At 36.3% G+C, this 18,078-nt stretch overlaps 1 protein-coding gene across 22 annotated transcripts in view; it reads left to right on the top strand.

The window, feature by feature from the left end:
- Nucleotides 1–18,078, top strand: part of cacna1db (calcium channel, voltage-dependent, L type, alpha 1D subunit, b) — a 64,619-nt gene that overhangs the window by 38,550 nt on the left and 7,991 nt on the right. For 5 of the 22 annotated variants that reach the window (XM_077577032.1, XM_077577030.1, XM_077577026.1 and 2 more), the window contains 20 exons: nt 1,378–1,579; nt 1,673–1,831; nt 1,980–2,090; nt 4,237–4,320; nt 7,104–7,232; nt 7,332–7,397; nt 7,862–7,953; nt 8,024–8,183; nt 8,265–8,392; nt 9,262–9,358; nt 10,160–10,502; nt 12,831–12,967; nt 13,102–13,218; nt 13,325–13,755; nt 13,900–13,926; nt 14,940–15,083; nt 15,234–15,391; nt 15,768–15,880; nt 15,964–16,098; nt 17,818–17,853. In XM_077577032.1, the coding sequence (XP_077433158.1) occupies nt 1,378–1,579; nt 1,673–1,831; nt 1,980–2,090; nt 4,237–4,320; nt 7,104–7,232; nt 7,332–7,397; nt 7,862–7,953; nt 8,024–8,183; nt 8,265–8,392; nt 9,262–9,358; nt 10,160–10,502; nt 12,831–12,967; nt 13,102–13,218; nt 13,325–13,755; nt 13,900–13,926; nt 14,940–15,083; nt 15,234–15,391; nt 15,768–15,880; nt 15,964–16,098; nt 17,818–17,853 (2,869 nt within the window). Of the gene's footprint in view, nt 1–1,377; nt 1,580–1,672; nt 1,832–1,979; nt 2,091–3,693; nt 3,772–4,236; nt 4,321–6,495; nt 6,538–7,103; nt 7,233–7,331; nt 7,398–7,861; nt 7,954–8,023; nt 8,184–8,264; nt 8,393–9,261; nt 9,359–10,159; nt 10,503–12,830; nt 12,968–13,101; nt 13,219–13,324; nt 13,756–13,899; nt 13,927–14,939; nt 15,084–15,233; nt 15,392–15,767; nt 15,881–15,963; nt 16,099–17,817; nt 17,854–18,078 lie in introns of all 22 variants that reach the window. The other 17 variants (XM_077577086.1, XM_077577036.1, XM_077577035.1 and 14 more) reach the window with 9 other exon arrangements.

Here is an 18,078-nt window from a genome sequence, read left to right as displayed (position 1 = left end):
AAATTCCTAAAATAATAGTATTGCTTTGGTGTCATGTGGTGGCACTGAGGAGCTTCATCTAGACCAGGGGTCTGCAAACTGTGGGTCTGGAGCCACATGTTTAGTCCCTCTCCTGTGGCTCCCTGTCGATTTCTAATACATAAATAAATAAATAAATAAATAATAATAATAATTAAATATTCAAAAAATGTCAGAGTCCAAATTTTTAAGTTGTCAGAAAAAGAGAGACGAAAGGGAGATGAATTTTTTTTAAAATATTACCTAAAAATGTCCAAAAAGTGACCATAAAATGTCCAAAAAGAAAGGAAAAGCAGAAAATTATTATAAAATTGCCAAAAATGTCAGAGAATTTAATAAAAAAGGCAAAAAAGCAAATGTTCAAAAGTAACCATAAAATGTCTAAAAACATAAGAAGCAGGCTGAAAATTACCATAAAATGTCTTTGGAATTGCAAAAAAAAAAAAAAATGAAACAAATTACAATTTTAAAAAAATAAAGAAAAATCTATTTTAAAAAAAGCAGAAAAGAAAACGTTTAAAATGTAACTATAAAATTTCCAAAAACAGAAGAAATCCATAAAATTATCATAACATGTCCACCACAACATTGAAAAAAAAATCTGAACATTGATAGCAAAAAAGGCAGAAAAATGTAAAATAAATAGCCATAAAATGTCCAAAAAAGGAAGAGAGTCAGGAAATTACCATGCGTCCATAAAATTGCCAAAAATTTCAAAAATTTGACAGAAAGGCAGAAAAGTCTAAAAATGTATGGAATATGAAGTAAGCCTTTGAAAAAATTACATTTTAACATTACATTACCTTTTTTTGTTATGGTGCAGCACTAATCAGCACTTGAGGCTAATACCAACACACGGTTTCGTTTCGTTCATCATAATGACTCTTTTGACAGTAAAGGTTGCTGACCCCTGATCTAGACAACAAATAATCCTTTGTGCCATTTATAGGCAGTTACAAAGTTTTTTTAGGGCCGGAGTTAATTTCTCCTTGGACTTTAACTATCCGTGTTAGGACTCGGTCCATATCCCCCGATAAATAGCAGAGGTTGACTGTATAACCAAATCAATCAAATTATGTCTTATGTAAGCAAACATTTACTATACGTATGCAGGATCTGCACTTATCAGCAATTTGTAGTTAGCATGTCTAATTTAACATAATGCTTATATCAAATCTCATCACCTCAAATTGTAATTAGTTGTGCTAGGGTAAAAACATTTTTAAATTATTTTGTTACCCTACTTTTGTATCAGAAGAAATTCTTCATCTGAATAAAACCTCAGCTTCTCCTACAATACAAGTATTGATGAAGGTCTGCCCTGTTTTATGCTATTCTGTTGTGTTTGCTTCTCCACAGTCTCTTATACAAGGCCATCGACTCTAACCGTGAAAACATGGGTCCCATCTACAACTACCGCATTGAGATATCCATCTTCTTCATCATCTACATCATCATCATTGCCTTCTTCATGATGAACATCTTTGTTGGTTTCGTTATTGTCACTTTCCAGGAGCAGGGTGAGAAGGAATACAAGAACTGTGAGCTGGACAAGAACCAGGTACGTATATTTGTTTATCGTATATTGGTATGTAAAAAAAAACCCATCTATGTACTAAAGTATTTCTCTTTCTTTACTTCACAACTGTTCCAGCGCCAGTGTGTGGAATATGCGCTCAAAGCCCGGCCCCTGCGTCGCTATATACCCAAAAACCCATACCAGTACAAGTTCTGGTATGTGGTCAACTCCACCGGCTTTGAGTATGTCATGTTTGTCCTAATCATCCTCAACACCCTCTGTCTGGCTATACAGGTAAGCATCCTTTTGAATATCGCCGTCAATCTTCACGCTCAGTCTTGATTCTTGTTCCACCTGTCGTTCTTAAGGCATTCATTCACAGAAGCGAGAGGACATTGCCATAACAAACTATTGATCAAATGTGTGCGCTGCCTCTTTGCAGCACCATGGCCAGTCTCACCTGTTCAATTACGCCATGGACATCCTGAACATGGTCTTCACTGGTGTTTTCACTGTTGAGATGATCTTCAAGCTGATTGCCTTCAAGCCCAGGGTGAGATGCGTCTGGTGTGCTGTGGGGTTATTAGAATTCTAAAAGCGGTTATAAAAACTACGGATGGACATTTTGACTACAAAAAGGGTTTGACATTTTAGCTTAAAGAAAAAAAGCAACAGGATCGAGGACACAACCGCGAAATTAAAGGCAGCATGGCCAGACGCTCAGAGCTTCTCATCTTTACATTTAAATGCCTAACAAATAATTGGCCTTGCTGGCAATAAAAGTGCAACCAATTCTTGAGAATTATGAGCATATGATGTGAAGACCGTGTATTGTTTATTGGTCCAGCAAATTAGAAACTGTCTATTTAGCTCTTTTACCGCCAAAAACGTTTAATGACGTAACTAAAATCCCAATGAATACCGCCAAAAACGTTAATTGACGTTTACTACGGGTTTTTTTCTTCAATGGGCAGTTCAACGTATTGTGCAGCGCTGCCTATCAATGGGCTTGTGAAATCAAAAACACCCACTAACTATGGCCAGCAGATGGCAGCATTGTATCTCTTTTCAATAGGCTCCCAGTAGTATGAAATTATTATGAAACATGACGAATCTGATGAAACGTTTTCAAGGATGACGTGAATGATCAAAGCCTTTCTCACATTAAATCTAATTCACAGAGCGTCACTAAACAAAAAATACTAGTGTCAGTCACTGTTGTGCAGAAAATGTATCTTTTTTTTCTTTTTTATAAAAAGCTTGTTTTCTCCTTATCTTTTAAATTTTCGCTCAATGTCACTCAAATTACCCATTTTCTTTTTTGATATTTTTTTTTAAAATTGGAAGACATTTAATAAATGACATCAACAGCACCATACATAGAAAACACGCTCCCAGATTTTTTTTTCCTCCCTCAAACCCTTCCATCCCATCCCATAGCCCAACCCATCCACAGAAGGACCCTTACAAATACAGCATACACAGTCTAAATTAATCTAAGAACTTCAAAGAAATATAGACCAAACACATACATCTGCATACACACATATATATACATTTACCAATTGTTAAAAAAAAAAAAACACGCACAAAAAACACATACACAAATTAAGGGATTTTTTTAACCTGTTTAAAATGGTGATTACTAAGAACAGAATAAGGTAGAAATAAACTTTTTTTTCTGATGAAAGAATGGAATGCAATCTCTCATGTGGTACCCACCATGTTTATGTAGTCAAAGCACATAATATTCCGTTTGCCTTTAAAGATGAGCTAAAATGCTCGAAATCGGCTGCTACTATTGGGGTTGTTTTGGGGATAACGTGTGGCAGTAAAAGAGTTAGCCTTTAGCATTAGCATAACTTGACTGTAATAATGGAAACTTTAAATCAATTTCACATGAATGACAAAATCGACAATTGCAGATTGATAGTTATAATGATGATATCTCGAAGTATAGTGTTTGTATTTCTTTCTCGATATTGGATTCCTGTCGCACACACGGAATTTTTGATCTGATGACAACCCCCCTTTTCCATTTAACACAGCACTCTTCCTCTCCTTCTTACCTCCCTACCTCGGCCCTGCATCCCTTTTGCACCCCACCCTGCTTTTGTTTCCTCCTCCTGCTGGCTGCGCATGGTCGCCCTATTCAGGGCTATGTCGGGGACGCCTGGAACGTCTTTGACGCCCTGGTGGTGATTGGCAGTGTAGTCGACATCATACTCAGCCAGGTAGAGAGACGCCAGTATGTTCGGCTCTGTCTTTTCCTGCCTCCGCCACGTGCCGCTTCTTTCCTTAGCACCTTCGCTTTTCCTTCCAATCTCTTTTTATTTCACTTTTACCACCAGACGGTAAATAGAGATGTCAATGTTGACAGGACGCATGAAAAAGTCTAATGACCCATGCTGGAAATTGAACAGGAAGTCGGCCATTTTGGGCAAAATTGCAGGATTCATATTTTGACAAATTACAACTAGTAAATCGAGCATTCTAGACAGATGGGTGCCATTAATTTGCTAAATAAATGTGGGCAGAACTTTGCGTCAAGGTTTGATGCTCATTTTGAGGATTCAGCATTAAAGCAGGGTTGTTCATCTCTGCTTACAGCTAATGATTTAAAAAAAATTATATTCTTTTTCTTTCTTGCCCTGTCTCTTTCGTTTTTGTCTATGTGTGTTTGTCTTTGTGGCTTGCAGAACTATTTTGCTGATGCATGGAACACTTTTGATGCCTTAATTGTTGTGGGTAGCGTGGTTGACATTGCCATCACTGAGATCAATGTAAGTAATCACACATGCATGCATGTCTGTTTGCCACTGTTGTTCACTGCAGAGGGTTTGGGGCTTGATTTAGCTTTCAAGTCCCATTCAAGATTACTCCCTTTTTTTTAATGAATTTATTTTGTGAGTTTTTAAAGCACAAATTATTATTTTTTTTTTTTACATATTTATTTACTTCATATTTTAATTTCTTGGCTCAGGAATTTCTTTCAGTAGGTCATTACCAACATTGACAAAGAACTCATTAAATTAATTTGCTATTTCTGTAATTTTATCAATAATAATATTTTATTATTATATTATATATATATTATCTTTAAAAAAATATTCTGGGTGATCTATTTAAAAAATATATATTTTTAATTACATGATTTAATATTTTCCATGTTTCATATGTGTTGCTTCTATTCTGCTTCAATAGTGTATGATAATAATCTTTCTTACTTGTCCGTTCTTATAATATTTACAAATTTATTTTAATAGGTCTTGTATCTAATTTCATCAACAGTTCTCAATTTTATATATATTTTTATATAAACTATTTTTCTCTATCCCCTTTGTCATCCATGGGTTATTTAGGCCTTTATGCTGACTTTAATTAATGGACAATGTTTATTGTATAAAGTGCTTATGATAGACTGAAAAGCATTATATGCAATATTGGGATCTTCATGTGCATAAACCTCAGACCAGTTTTGATTTTCTAGGTCTTCTTTAAGAGCAGCTATGGAATGTTGTGTTCTTAATCTTATTTTTGAAATGTGAATTGTTAGATTTGCTTTTTTATCAAAATAGTTTTGTAAGATTACAAAGACAGGAAAATGATCATTAATAAGAAGTCCACTCTCTATTTTATGGTCAATTTCATCTATAAATATATTATCAATTAGAGTGGCTGTATCAACTGTTATTCTGCTAGGTTTTATAATTGCAGGGAAAAGACTATACGTTTTTTTCTGATGTCCGTTTGAATTTAACAAATCAATGTTAAAGTCACCACATATTATTCTTGTTTTTTTAGTTATTGTAATTATTTATGTAACTGAGCATATCTGCTAGTTTTTCATTGAATATGTCAAGTGAAGATCCTGGTGTCCAATAGGCACAACTTATCATAACATGACTTTAAACATTGCCCTGCAATTGACTGGCAACCAGTTCAGGGTGTACCCCGCCTACTGCCCGAAGCCAGCTGGGATAGGCTACAGCAACCCCCGCGACCCTTGTGAGGACAAGCGGTAAAGAAAATGGATGGATGGATGGACTTTAAACATGCACCATTTATTTATTTAAATGTATTTATTTACAGTAATTTTGCCACACTGGGATATCTTGAAGTCATTACTAAATTGAATTTTAAGTCCAAACATTTATTCTCACCATTCCTACCAGTGCGACTTTTGTGTTTAAAACACTTTACCACCGATGGTAAACTTACACATTTACATAAATCATGTAAACTTTGTTATTTCTGGTAACATTCCAATTCACTTTTATAAGGCATCAAATATCAAGTCAAGTCAAATGAAGTGTTTTTAATACTGATGCTTTCGATTTCAGTGTATTTTAGACATTGCATCATTTTGAACAGGAATGAGACATTTCAAAACGAATTCATATTTTTATACTCAAATTCGAGACATTGGGAAGTCAGAAATGAATCAAGCGTAGCTTTTAACCACTTAGACATATTTCTGTTCATGTATGTAAATAATGGCTACAATTTTGACCTAATATTTTCTTGTAAAACTTGTAATTAGAAAATTAATGGGTAACAATATTAATTGTGTTATGGCACTTAAAATATATCATTTTGGTTAAAGAGTTCTCAGCTTCTACATTGTAACAGAACCAAACAGTAGGTGGTGGTCTAATACTTTTGTCCTGCACTGTACGTGATGTAACAAAACTTTTCACGTTATTTATATATACATTTAAATGTTATGTACATTAATTTGTGTTTTCACAAGTCATCATCTCATTTCTGCATTTGCAGTGTTGCAGCGAATATCAGGAAGCTTTTGCTTGTGTCGCTAGCAATGTTTTGTATTCAATGCACACTTACACCTGCTGCTCGCGTGAAGAGGCATACAGAAGTAGTTTGTCTTGATTTGTGTTGCGTGCTGTACATCTGGATTATGTAACTCCAATTAACGTCAGGTTTTTGGTTTTAAGTCGGCAGCGCTCCCTGTCGTCAAGGTGATAGTGGAACCAGGGGTAAGAAGAAGCCCCGCCTCCTTCATTTCAACTCCAAAAATATTTGGTCACTGGAAAAAATTAAATAAAAATATTGTGCACGCTGTCATTTCATATATTTTGAGAGAATCTTTGGAATTTCTTTCAATATGTTTCTTTGTTAAATGTTCAGCCGACATGTTGATTGATGTAATAGTCTTGGTGCATGGCATGAGACATTATTGTTGTTCAAGTGTTTGCATTCACATGACAAATAATTGAAGTCATCAGACTTGCGGTTGCTCGTATTTATGGCTTGATTGTTGGACTGTGGGCTATAAAATTGTTAGCCATCTTATAAATCCGTGTGATGTTTTTGTGAGGCATTCAGGTGCGTTCATGGCATGCTGTTGCTCTGCATGCGTCCTAATTAATATCATTGCCACGATCAAGAAGTTTGAAATCTTCCACATATCATTCACTGATATGTGCCTGTTTCTCTAAATCAGGTTTAATTGAAGACAGATGGGTTTGAATTGCATGTGTTTATACTTCTTAATTCCTTGACCAGGATCAATAATCCTTAAATGTATATTATTTATGTGCAGAACACTGAAGACAGTGCTCGCATCTCCATCACCTTCTTCCGCCTCTTTCGAGTGATGCGATTGGTCAAATTGTTGAGCAGGGGGGACGGCATCCGGACACTGCTGTGGACTTTCATCAAATCCTTTCAGGTGAGGCTAAAATGCAAAATTGTTTTGACAGTAATTAAAAATATTTTTTTGTTGAGCTTATTATCAGATGCCATTCCTTTCTCTGTCCTCTACCTCCAGGCCCTCCCCTATGTTGCACTTCTGATAGCCATGCTGTTCTTCATCTATGCAGTAATTGGAATGCAGGTAAGGCATTCTTTTGGGCACACAGAATTTGCATGATGAGACAATATTTAAAATTTAAACAGAGCTCGACAGATTGACTGCACTTTGTTATGAGTCAGACAAACACCTCAGTTGATTGTGGGTGCGATGAAACTTGAATAAATAAACACCACACTCCAAACAGACACCTCCTTCCCGTACCCCTACAGGAAATAGGTGACCGTATGTGATATCAACTTGTGCTGCAGAAGATTTTATCCAATTAATTCAGTGGTGGAATTTTAAATCTCAATTCATTCTTTCTCATTCAAACCAGTTGTACAAATTCTTATTAATTAAATTATCACAATATAGCAGTATGATAATGTAATTATATTACTTAATACATTATTGTACATTATATAGTATTTATTATACAATAAATATTTTATATAATACTGTTGTCCTTATGTTTCATGTTTGACTGCACGTGTTTCTGCCGTCAGGTTTTTGGGAAAATAGCCATGGTGGATGGAACACAAATCAACCGCAACAATAACTTCCAAACGTTCCCTCAGGCTGTCCTCATGCTCTTCAGGTTTGAATCAATGGTTACTGCAACATTTGAATGTTAACGAGTTAACACTGACGCAAATGCTGAATGTCAGATGTGCCACGGGCGAGGCCTGGCAGGAGATCATGCTGGCCTGTCTTCCCGGAAAGTTGTGCGATACCGAGTCGGACTACAACCCCGGCGAGGAGCGAACCTGTGGCAGCAGCTTCGCCATCATCTACTTCATCACCTTCTACATGCTTTGTGCTTTTCTGGTGATCCTTACACATAATGCAAAACAACAGAGTCATAGTCATAATGCAGGCACAAAAAACATGTTCATGTTCTGGTTTCAGATTATTAACCTGTTTGTTGCCGTCATCATGGATAACTTTGACTATCTCACCCGGGATTGGTCCATTCTTGGACCGCATCATCTTGATGAATTCAAACGCATCTGGTCCGAATACGACCCTGAAGCAAAGTGAGTACTTGGGACGTTGCCTTTCGCTGTGTTATTATTATTTTTTGACCATTCATACACCTACACTGTAAAAAAAAATAATAATAAAAAGGAAAAAAATATGTTTAAAAAAAAAAGGTAATTTTCCTGCAGCTGAGGTACCAAAAAATACAGTGAAATAACAGAAAATTACTTCTCATAAAATTATAGTAATGTTATTAGTTGTTTTTAATGACATTATTTTATGGAAAGAGGTTGTATAATAATTTGTTTTATGTAACATAACAGTATATGACACAAATTTAATGTGATTTATCTTTCAACACAATGTAAAAAAAACTGTTGAAAAAATAGATATTAGGTTTAAAATTGTAAGAATGTCCTGTTATGGTAATTCATTTATATAGCGCTTTTCAACCTTGCGAGGCCCTCAAAACGCTTTACATTTAAAGGTCTCATTTTATTAAACTTTTCCACATACTAAAATAATTCTCAAATGTGTAAAAGACATGTCTGTGACATGCATTCGTCAAAATTGACTTTGGATCTAATATTTTTGCTGTTTGCTAGTTTTGCTGCTGAAATATTGTGTGTTATCACAGTTACAGTGATTTCATGTTATTTTGCATTTAGCATATGCGATCACAGTGAGTAAAATAAACAGTGAAATTCTGTTATTTAATTTCTTTTATTTTTTATTTTTTTGTTTGTTTTTTACAGTGTACTATAAACTTATTACAACTCAACACTGTGCATTATCCTATTGTGATAGTTCGCCGATGGTCTGACTTTGTCTTTTTTTTAATACATTTTTTTACAATAATGGTTCTTTGTTATTCTCTTCATTTCTTGTTATATTCTTTTCATTTATTGGTTTGCGTTCCTGGCAGGGGCAGGATAAAACACCTGGATGTGGTGACATTGCTGAGGAGGATCCAACCTCCCCTTGGCTTTGGCAAGCTTTGCCCACACAGGGTGGCCTGCAAGGTGTGTAGTATACATTACATTGTATGTGGCATTACACATTATAGATTAGCAGCTTCCCTCAGTGAGCCTAATATTTCTCACCTGTGAAGTTAATAAGTTATTATAAATATATATTTTTTTAAATAGCTAAAACAACATCATGTTAAATTCAGATCCAAGTTTTTCACAACACTTTAATAAAGTCCGACATGAACTAATTTGACTTAAATAAAAGTGTGCTAACATGTGAGATGTGATTTTCTCTGTTAATTAAACTTGCTCCAAAATGTGCATTTCTGGATGATATTCAGATGAACTGCCTGCTTCTGATTATCCACACACATAGCAATGTATTGGATTGTACAGCAATTGATAGAGATCAGATTTGTTAACGTTCTTTTTAATATTTATTTTTACAGTTTACAGTAAATTTGTTGATTTGGCATTCTGAAATCTGGAAGTATCTATCTAATCTAATCTAAGTAGGGCTAAATAATTTTATCTAATTGCAATTCACAATTGAGATTGTGATTTAATACTAATTAGTTTTTCAAGGTCCTCTTCCCATGTATTATATTAACAAACATAATCAATGAATCAATCTGTCTTACAATAAACATTCAACAATATAAAATGTATGGTCTCATAAAAAAAAACCCTGAATACCCAATTAACAACTGACAAACCTGAACAAAATAAATATATCTTTGGCGGAGGTAATAATTATTATAACGATTATAGATTTGTAATGTGATTTACATTGTAAGCGAGCACATAGTACATCCTTCGTCTGATGTTTGACTCATGTTTGAACATCTGCAGCGTCTGGTTGCGATGAACATGCCTCTGAACAGCGATGGCACAGTTATGTTTAATGCCACCTTGTTTGCACTGGTGCGCACTGCTCTCAAGATAAAAACAGAAGGTGAGTCCAAACCTTACCTTGTAAATTGTCAATATAATCCCAGTTTAATTTTTATTGATAGGTTTATTGTCAAAATGATAAAAGTAGCCCCCAAATATGACAGAGAGAGAATTTCCCTTTCTGAATCTTGTCTCCAAGGTAACCTAGAACAAGCTAACGAGGAGCTAAGGGCTGTGATCAAGAAGATCTGGAAAAGGACTAACATGAAACTGTTGGATCAAGTAGTGCCCCCTGCAGGTGGTGAGTGGTCACCACACCCCACAGGATTCCTACTCAATGCTCTCCTGCTTTTCTCACCTCTGCCAAATATAACCATTTTCAACTCACTGCTTGATATTTTTCTATTTCTAGTGTAAATTGGCCGTGAATGCCAAAATATGTTGTAGAGCCGAATGCTAAAGAAACAAACGCGTTGGACACTAAAGACTAAAGGTGGCAAATCCAGGTCCAGAAAGTAAAATCCCTGCCACAGTTTGGCTTTCGCCCCTGATGCTAGCTAGCTAGCTAGCTAGCTTCCTAGCAAGTAAACAAACATCATGGTAGCTAGCTAGGGAGCTAGCTAGCTAGTACCTGGGGCTAAAGCCAATCTGTGGCAGGGATTTTACTTTCTGGACCTGGATTTGCCACTTCTGCTTAAGACTGATAAACACATAACAGCATATAATTGAGATTCCTACATGCCATGCAAATATGCACCTTAGTGACTGTAAAAAAGTCTTAGGGTAACATCATTCATAGTTAGCGTAAGTAAGGCCAAGGCACCTCATTTTATTGAGGACAATTAAAAACGACCCTCAGAATAAAAAGAAAAACAATTTTGAAACTACCTGCCCTTTTCCAAACAGTTTCTGTCGGCCTACCTGTTGCCTCTTGATTATAAGTTGATGTGTTTTTTGGTTTTGCTACCAATAGTATTTTAATATTTAATCCTAAATCAAGCTGCCCATATTATACAGGAAGAAAAATACAGTACATTTTCTGCTTAGGTTTTTAATTTTTTACATTACTGTGTTTGCATGTAGTTTCTGTCCCAAGTTGCTGACATGCTTCAGTGTTGTGTTTTACATGCCAAATACATTCAGCAGCATGTTTACTGTATATTAGCTTAACCCTAAGTCTGTCTTCTTCTGCTTTTAACTTTGTTTGTGTCAAGCTTCTCTTTCCCACAGCTTGCTTTTTTCAGTCACACACTTTGCCTTTTCTCTTTTTTGCCTCCCTGAACTCTCTGGGCAGTGCTGTTTTAGTCTGGTGGCATGAGACTGCTGAAAGCTTACTTGGCTTAAAGGTTCACAAGGCTCTGCTTGGGGGAAATAAATACCTGTTGTACTTTGCCTTACAGTTTGTAGATAATCCTCAATTGGCAAAATACATGCATGCGTGTGCGTAAATCTTTTACATTTCTAGTAGAATTTTTGCCTCGGTCAAATCATAGTGTCCAAATGGCACAAATCAAATGCTTAAAAACATATGTAAGAAAATTTCAATACAGTATTCATTCGTACAGTACACAGACCAGTGACCACACGTCAAATTCAGACCTTTAACCATACAAAAAAGTACATTTACAGGTTACTTTCTGAACAGAGCCTTGTGTCGTTTTCTTCAGCTGTGTTGCGTGATGCCTGGAAAACCTCCATTGCTTGAAAATGGATCATCATCAATATGTGCCCCAAAAAGGCTTCATCTATGCGTCCATCTTCAAGCATCCATCACCCTTACTTGGTTCTTTCCCTTATTAAAAAGGTCCAGGAAAAGGTGATGATGGAAGTACAGTTCTGTGTTTTTACGAGAACCCCCCCACACACACACACACACACATTTCCTGTACCCATCGATGCAGCTGAAGTTCAGTGTCTCTCCCAACTGAGATTTAGTCGCCTGTTTTCCCACTGACCAGCTAAACCAGCTTCACAGTTTGTTTCGTCCTGTGTGTTTAGGTAGCTATCAATGCGGGATCAATCAATTTAATAATAATGCATATATTTGTGGAGACTGGGGTCAAGATGTATTTTACAATTTAAAAAATGTGCAGAATTTCACAAGTTACTCGCTCTTAAAATACGAAAAGAAAAATACACTGAGCTGTCACCAATGTCTTACAAATGCAATTATGCCATCTAGTGGCAGAAAAATGACCTCAATGCAAAACAATATCACACTCACACACTATGTACTGTAACTTTGTTATTATTATTTAAATTTTTTATGTTTTATGTTAACAAGAATATGAAAACTGATTAATCGTGAGCTAACTATTGAAGTCATGCGATTAATTAAATAATTAATCGCCTGACATCCCTAGCTGTTAGTGACTAGCTGTGCATAGGTTCCACAGAGAAAAATCTGACTTTGGCAATAGCGAACTGAGAATGGGATTGTGAGAAAGTATTTTTAAAGGCGTTGCGGTCTTTTATGTTCTACATTTGACTGGACACACACGCTGCACACACTGCACACGCTGCACGCACACACATCCACCCACGCACAGGCGCACACAGAGGATGTGAGCGTTTTTGCGCCTTTGGTGTTGATTGGGGAGCCCTCGGTATGTGTGGTCTGTTCACTCAGATGACGAGATAACAGTGGGGAAGTTCTATGCCACCTTCCTGATACAGGACTACTTCAGGAAGTTCAAGAGGCGCAAAGAGAAAGGCCTTGTGGGTATGCGCTCATTCGACAGGATTAACAGCACCATGGCTCTGCAGGTGAGTGCTGTCAAACTGATTCTGATTAAAAAAACTAAACGAGTCAAATCCCAAGAATCACCCTCCTGGAAGAACTTTATTGGCAGCGCTATTTCCTTTTGTGTTCTATTGCATTCCATCTGACGTCTTTTCAGGCTGGCCTGCGTACGCTGCATGACATCGGACCCGAGATCCGTCGAGCCATATCATGTGACTTGCAGGACGAAGGGCTTGTAGATTTGACAGAGGAAGAAGATGAGGGAATTTACAGGGTATCCCACATTTTGTATACCGGATAGAAAGATAGATAGAAGTAGCTGGTCATAAACTGTCCAGCCTACTTGTTAACAACTTGTTGTTCCTGACATCTCTTTGCAGCGCAATGGCGGCCTTTTCGGTAACCATGTCAACCACATCAATACGAATGTACAAGGCTCCGCCCACCCGACCACAGTCACTCAACGTCCTCTACAGATCCTCCCCTTTTCCGGCTGTGCCTCAACAGAACCCGCCCAAGCGGGTCTTAGGGGCAATGATAGAAGCGAGGAGGCAGAAATGAACTCGTCACCTGTCCAGTATAATCATCATCATCATCAACATCAATCTGACTACTCCTGCTTTAATTCCAATCGCCAACAATCACCCGTACCCTCCAACGCCAACCTCAACAATGCCAACGTGCCCATGCTTCTGTCTGCGCCCCGTGGGAAGCAGCGGAAATGTTTGTTAGCGACAGACCGCCCGTCCTCCACCAAAACGGGCTCACCGGTGTCCACCCGCAACAAGCCTTGGAAGGCGCTCTCCATGAGGTCAGTTCATTTTGGCCATGAGACATTTTTTCTTATAAGGTCTTACCAAAATCTGACCAGACAATGTAAAGACAATGTGTCCATTGATGCCCTTTTTTCTTCTTTTTCTATTACGGGTCTCATGTGCGCCTCAATTTGGATCAGGAGGCACTGCTATGAGGCCTACATTAGGTACAGTATCATGCATCAAAAAAAAAAAAAAAAGAATAAAAAAGGTCAAAAGCCATTAATTAAAAATGTTTTGCTTATTTAATAATAATCATCATCATCATCATAATTATTGTTATTCAATCAAGTAATTAATATTTATTTATTTTATTTTATAATCTAGCCCACTAAGCATTTACATGAACAAGGTCTTCATATATTTGTTGCATTAATTTAGTCCTCCCGCCCAAAAAATAGGTTAATTAAAATGCATGTATTTAATTTTTTATTCAGTAATTTCATAAAATATTTCATCAATTAATTTATAGAAAACAGGTGCAAAATTAATTGAAAAATTGTGATTATTTAAAAAAATGTATCATCATCATCATCATTCTTGTTATTTAATCAAGTAATTAATATTGCTATATTTTTCATTTGTCCCACTAAGCATTTACACAATCAAGGTCTTCAAATATTTGTTGCATTCATTTACCCCCCCCCCCCCTCCCTGAAATAGGTTAATTAAAATGCATGCATTTTTTATTCAATTATCTCATTAAAAATTTCATCAATTGATTTATAGAAACGATAAGATTTTACATGTACATTTAAGATTTAGTTTTACGGTTCACTTGTATTTAAGTCTGTAGTTATAATAAATTTGCCAATTTTTTAAATTTTGTTTTAAGACTCTTTTTCTGTTGTTGTTTTCTTATTTAGTGCACGTGTTAATGTTAAAACTGCATAATTTTACAGTGGATTACAATAAAATTAAGGATCCTTTTTAGGAATAAAATCTCTGTCTTCTTTTTAAATAATTATTTAGGCTAGTTATGCTAGTTATTTTAACATTGGTGGTGATGATGTGAACAGTAAAATGTTAGACAGATTGACAGTTCAAAACATTCAAATTCAATTTACACCATCCAGTAATACTTGTGAAAAGACGGTCGACGATGTACACTTTGGTTATTGAACTGAACCCGATTGTGATGTTTCGACTTTTGCATTTTGACCTGATCTTGGCTTGCCAGGTCAGAGGTTTGTAGGGTTCGTCGTCCCGCCGTTCAGAGGTCCGAGCCAATGGAAGTGGACAGTGACGAGGAGCAAGGGTCAGGAGAGTACTACTACAGTGGCGACGAGTCCCATGAAGACGACATCATGCTCTCGAGGGAAAGGTACGATCAGTTTTGGTGTCTAGTCACTAATCAGTGACAGGTTTGATGTACAGACAAACAGACATTCAATGACTCTCCAAATATGATTGGTTAGTATGCGCTACTCACATATATCATGTACAGTATATTTATTTTTATGTTGTTGCGCAGGCTGTCCAATAAAGATTCTCCCAACATGGAGGGAGATTTGGATGCAGAGGACTCCAGCATGGAACAGCAGTCAGATTGTTTCTATGACGATGACCAGCAGCCCATATGCCAAGACAGCAGGCAGTCGCCTCGGAGATGGCTTTTAGCATCCCCGCAAGGTGACACACTATGCAGACCATGATTAATTTTCCTTCCCAGTTACACCATCAAACATTCACACACCAGTCACTTCATTGGGTACCCCTGACAGTTCCTATACAAAAGCTGTATGAAAAATGATTGATAATTGGTAATGTGGGTTACTGCCTCCTACAGGACTGGAGTGGAACATTGTCATCCAGTTTTTGGAGTGTATGATCAAGCTTCAGAATTATTGACACGCTTACATTGGATCTCATGATATTGCGCAAGTGTACCTAATAAAGTGCCATATGTAAACATTCATATGTAGAATTCCACATTTGAAGACGGCCAACAAGTCACAGCCTAAATATTCAATCTATATACAGTAACACACGTTGTGTGTCTGCACAGCCCTCAACAGACCGACCTTCAGTTTTGAGTGTCTTCGTAGAAGAAGTAGTCAGGATGAAGCTCCGCCCTCTCCTTCCTGCACAGCTCTTCCCCTGCACCTGCTGCAGCAACAGGTACAAGTTCCCCCGAAGCCAAAACATGTTTTGGTTTAGATGCAACTTGTCTTTTTGACTTTTCATTGTCTTTCTGCCATCAGGTCATGGCGGTGGCTGGCCTGGACGCCAGTAAGCTTCAGCGCCTCTCTCCCACGCGCTCGGTCCACTCCTGGGCCACGCCCCCTGCCTCCCCGCTTGCCTACGATTCTTCGCCCTGCTACACGCCACTCATACAGGTGTGCACAAACATTTGCTTATGTGTAAAGATGCTTCGCTTGGAACAATTGAGATTTCAAGGTTTCTTGTTTTTCCCCAAATGTTTTTTTATTTATTTTTTAAAAATTCTCGCCCTCTTGTGGTTCGATCAGGGTGATGTTGTTTATATTTGTCAACTGTGGGCATGTAAAGCCATTTGAGACTGTTTTGTGATTAAGGGCTGTGTAAATAAACTTGACTTGAGTTTATACACTAAAAAAAATAAAAATAAAAGGAAAAGAAAAATGAATTAGAAGCCCAGCTAAAATCACATATTTTTAAACAGACTTTTCCTTTTATATTGAAGACATTCAATGAAAAGTACAGTATATTACAATTTTTGTTTGTCATTAAAGAAGATTTTTTTTAATCATTACCTACAGTATATATTTTTAAATGATCTAGTGATCCTTTCATTTGGGGTTTCAACAGTAAAAAAATAAATATTAAAAAAAATAGATAAATTATTAAATAATGAGATAAATGGCTTTATTTGGACAGTGACAATGGAATTGTATTTCACTGTTTTCCATATTGTATGTGTTTTTTGAAGAAGAAAAAAACTTAAAAATCTACACCATTAGACATATCTACATTAAATATGTTCTTCTATAGCCCCTCTATACTGTACACCTTTAAAGAAAGTTGTTTTTTATAAAATTTTTTCATAATTACTGTAGCACGTTTAAATATGTTGTGTATATATACAGGTAGTACACAAAATAGATATATAATGATGAATAGATTCTGTTAACAGTTTGGCTTTGGTTTAGACGGTATCATATAATACTTTTGTTCATAATACATGAAAAATGCTATGGGGGGTCACTAATTAGATGCATAGATCAATTAATCAATTTTATTTCATAAATTTTTAACTCATTCACTGCCATTGACGGCTATAGACGTCAAAAATTCATTTGGACTATTTCTATTAGTTTCACTTTTTTTCCCACTTTCGTTATCAAGAGTATGAAAACCTAGGAAACTTTTTTTACATTTAGAACAGATACCAAATTTGTGATTAATCGGGAGTTAACCAGTGAAGTCATGTGATTAATTATAATTAAAAAGATGTAATCGCCCAATGGCCCTAATAAGAAAAAAGATTATTAAAAATTAGGGGCTTCAGACGATTTTTTTTTTTAATTATAATTAATCGCATGACTTCAATAGTTAACTCGCAATTAATCATACATTTTATATCTGTTCTAAATGTTTAATAAAACAATTCTAGGTTTTTTATACTCTTGTTAACAAAAGTGCAAAAAAATAAAACTAACTAGAAATAGTTCAAATGAATTTTTGACGTCTATAGCCGTCAATGGCAGCGAATGAGTTAAAAGAAAAAAGACAATAAAAAGCAATATTCAAATACAAAGTAAAGCAAAAAAAATGAAAGGAGACAGAAAGAAGTAAAACTTGTTTTGTCTGCCCCTAAAAAACACCCAAAAAAACGCACAAAAACAACAACAAAAATGTAATGACAACGAGCGGTCAAAACGCTTTCAGTGTTACAAGATAATTCAAAATAATTCAACTGTGTGTCCTTGTGCTATATATATTTTATATTTAGATAAAGTGGTGAATGCCCTTGTCACCAAATATGTTTACTCTACACTAAAGGGTAATATTTTATGTTTACAACAAACACTGAAATGGAGGACTAGTGTTTATCACATCTGTTTCTCACTTCTTAGGATCGGGGTTCTAATCTCAGCTCAGACCATTTTGGGGTAAAATTTGCACAATCTCTCCTATGCTTGTTTGGGTTTTCTCCATTTACGTTTAGTCATCCTTTAAATTGTCCAATTGTGTGAATGTTTGCTTGAAATGTTGTTTGTCTAAATGTGCCCTGTGATTGGTTGTTGACATGTTCATTCAACGGCACCCACATTTCGCCCCAAATCAGCTGGGATAGGCTCCAGCTCACCCATGAACCCAAGGAGGACGAGCACTAT

Source organism: Vanacampus margaritifer, chromosome 1, assembly GCF_051991255.1.
Source record: "Vanacampus margaritifer isolate UIUO_Vmar chromosome 1, RoL_Vmar_1.0, whole genome shotgun sequence".
Lineage (NCBI taxonomy): Eukaryota > Metazoa > Chordata > Actinopteri > Syngnathiformes > Syngnathidae > Vanacampus > Vanacampus margaritifer.
This window is presented reverse-complemented; position numbering and strand designations above follow the sequence as displayed.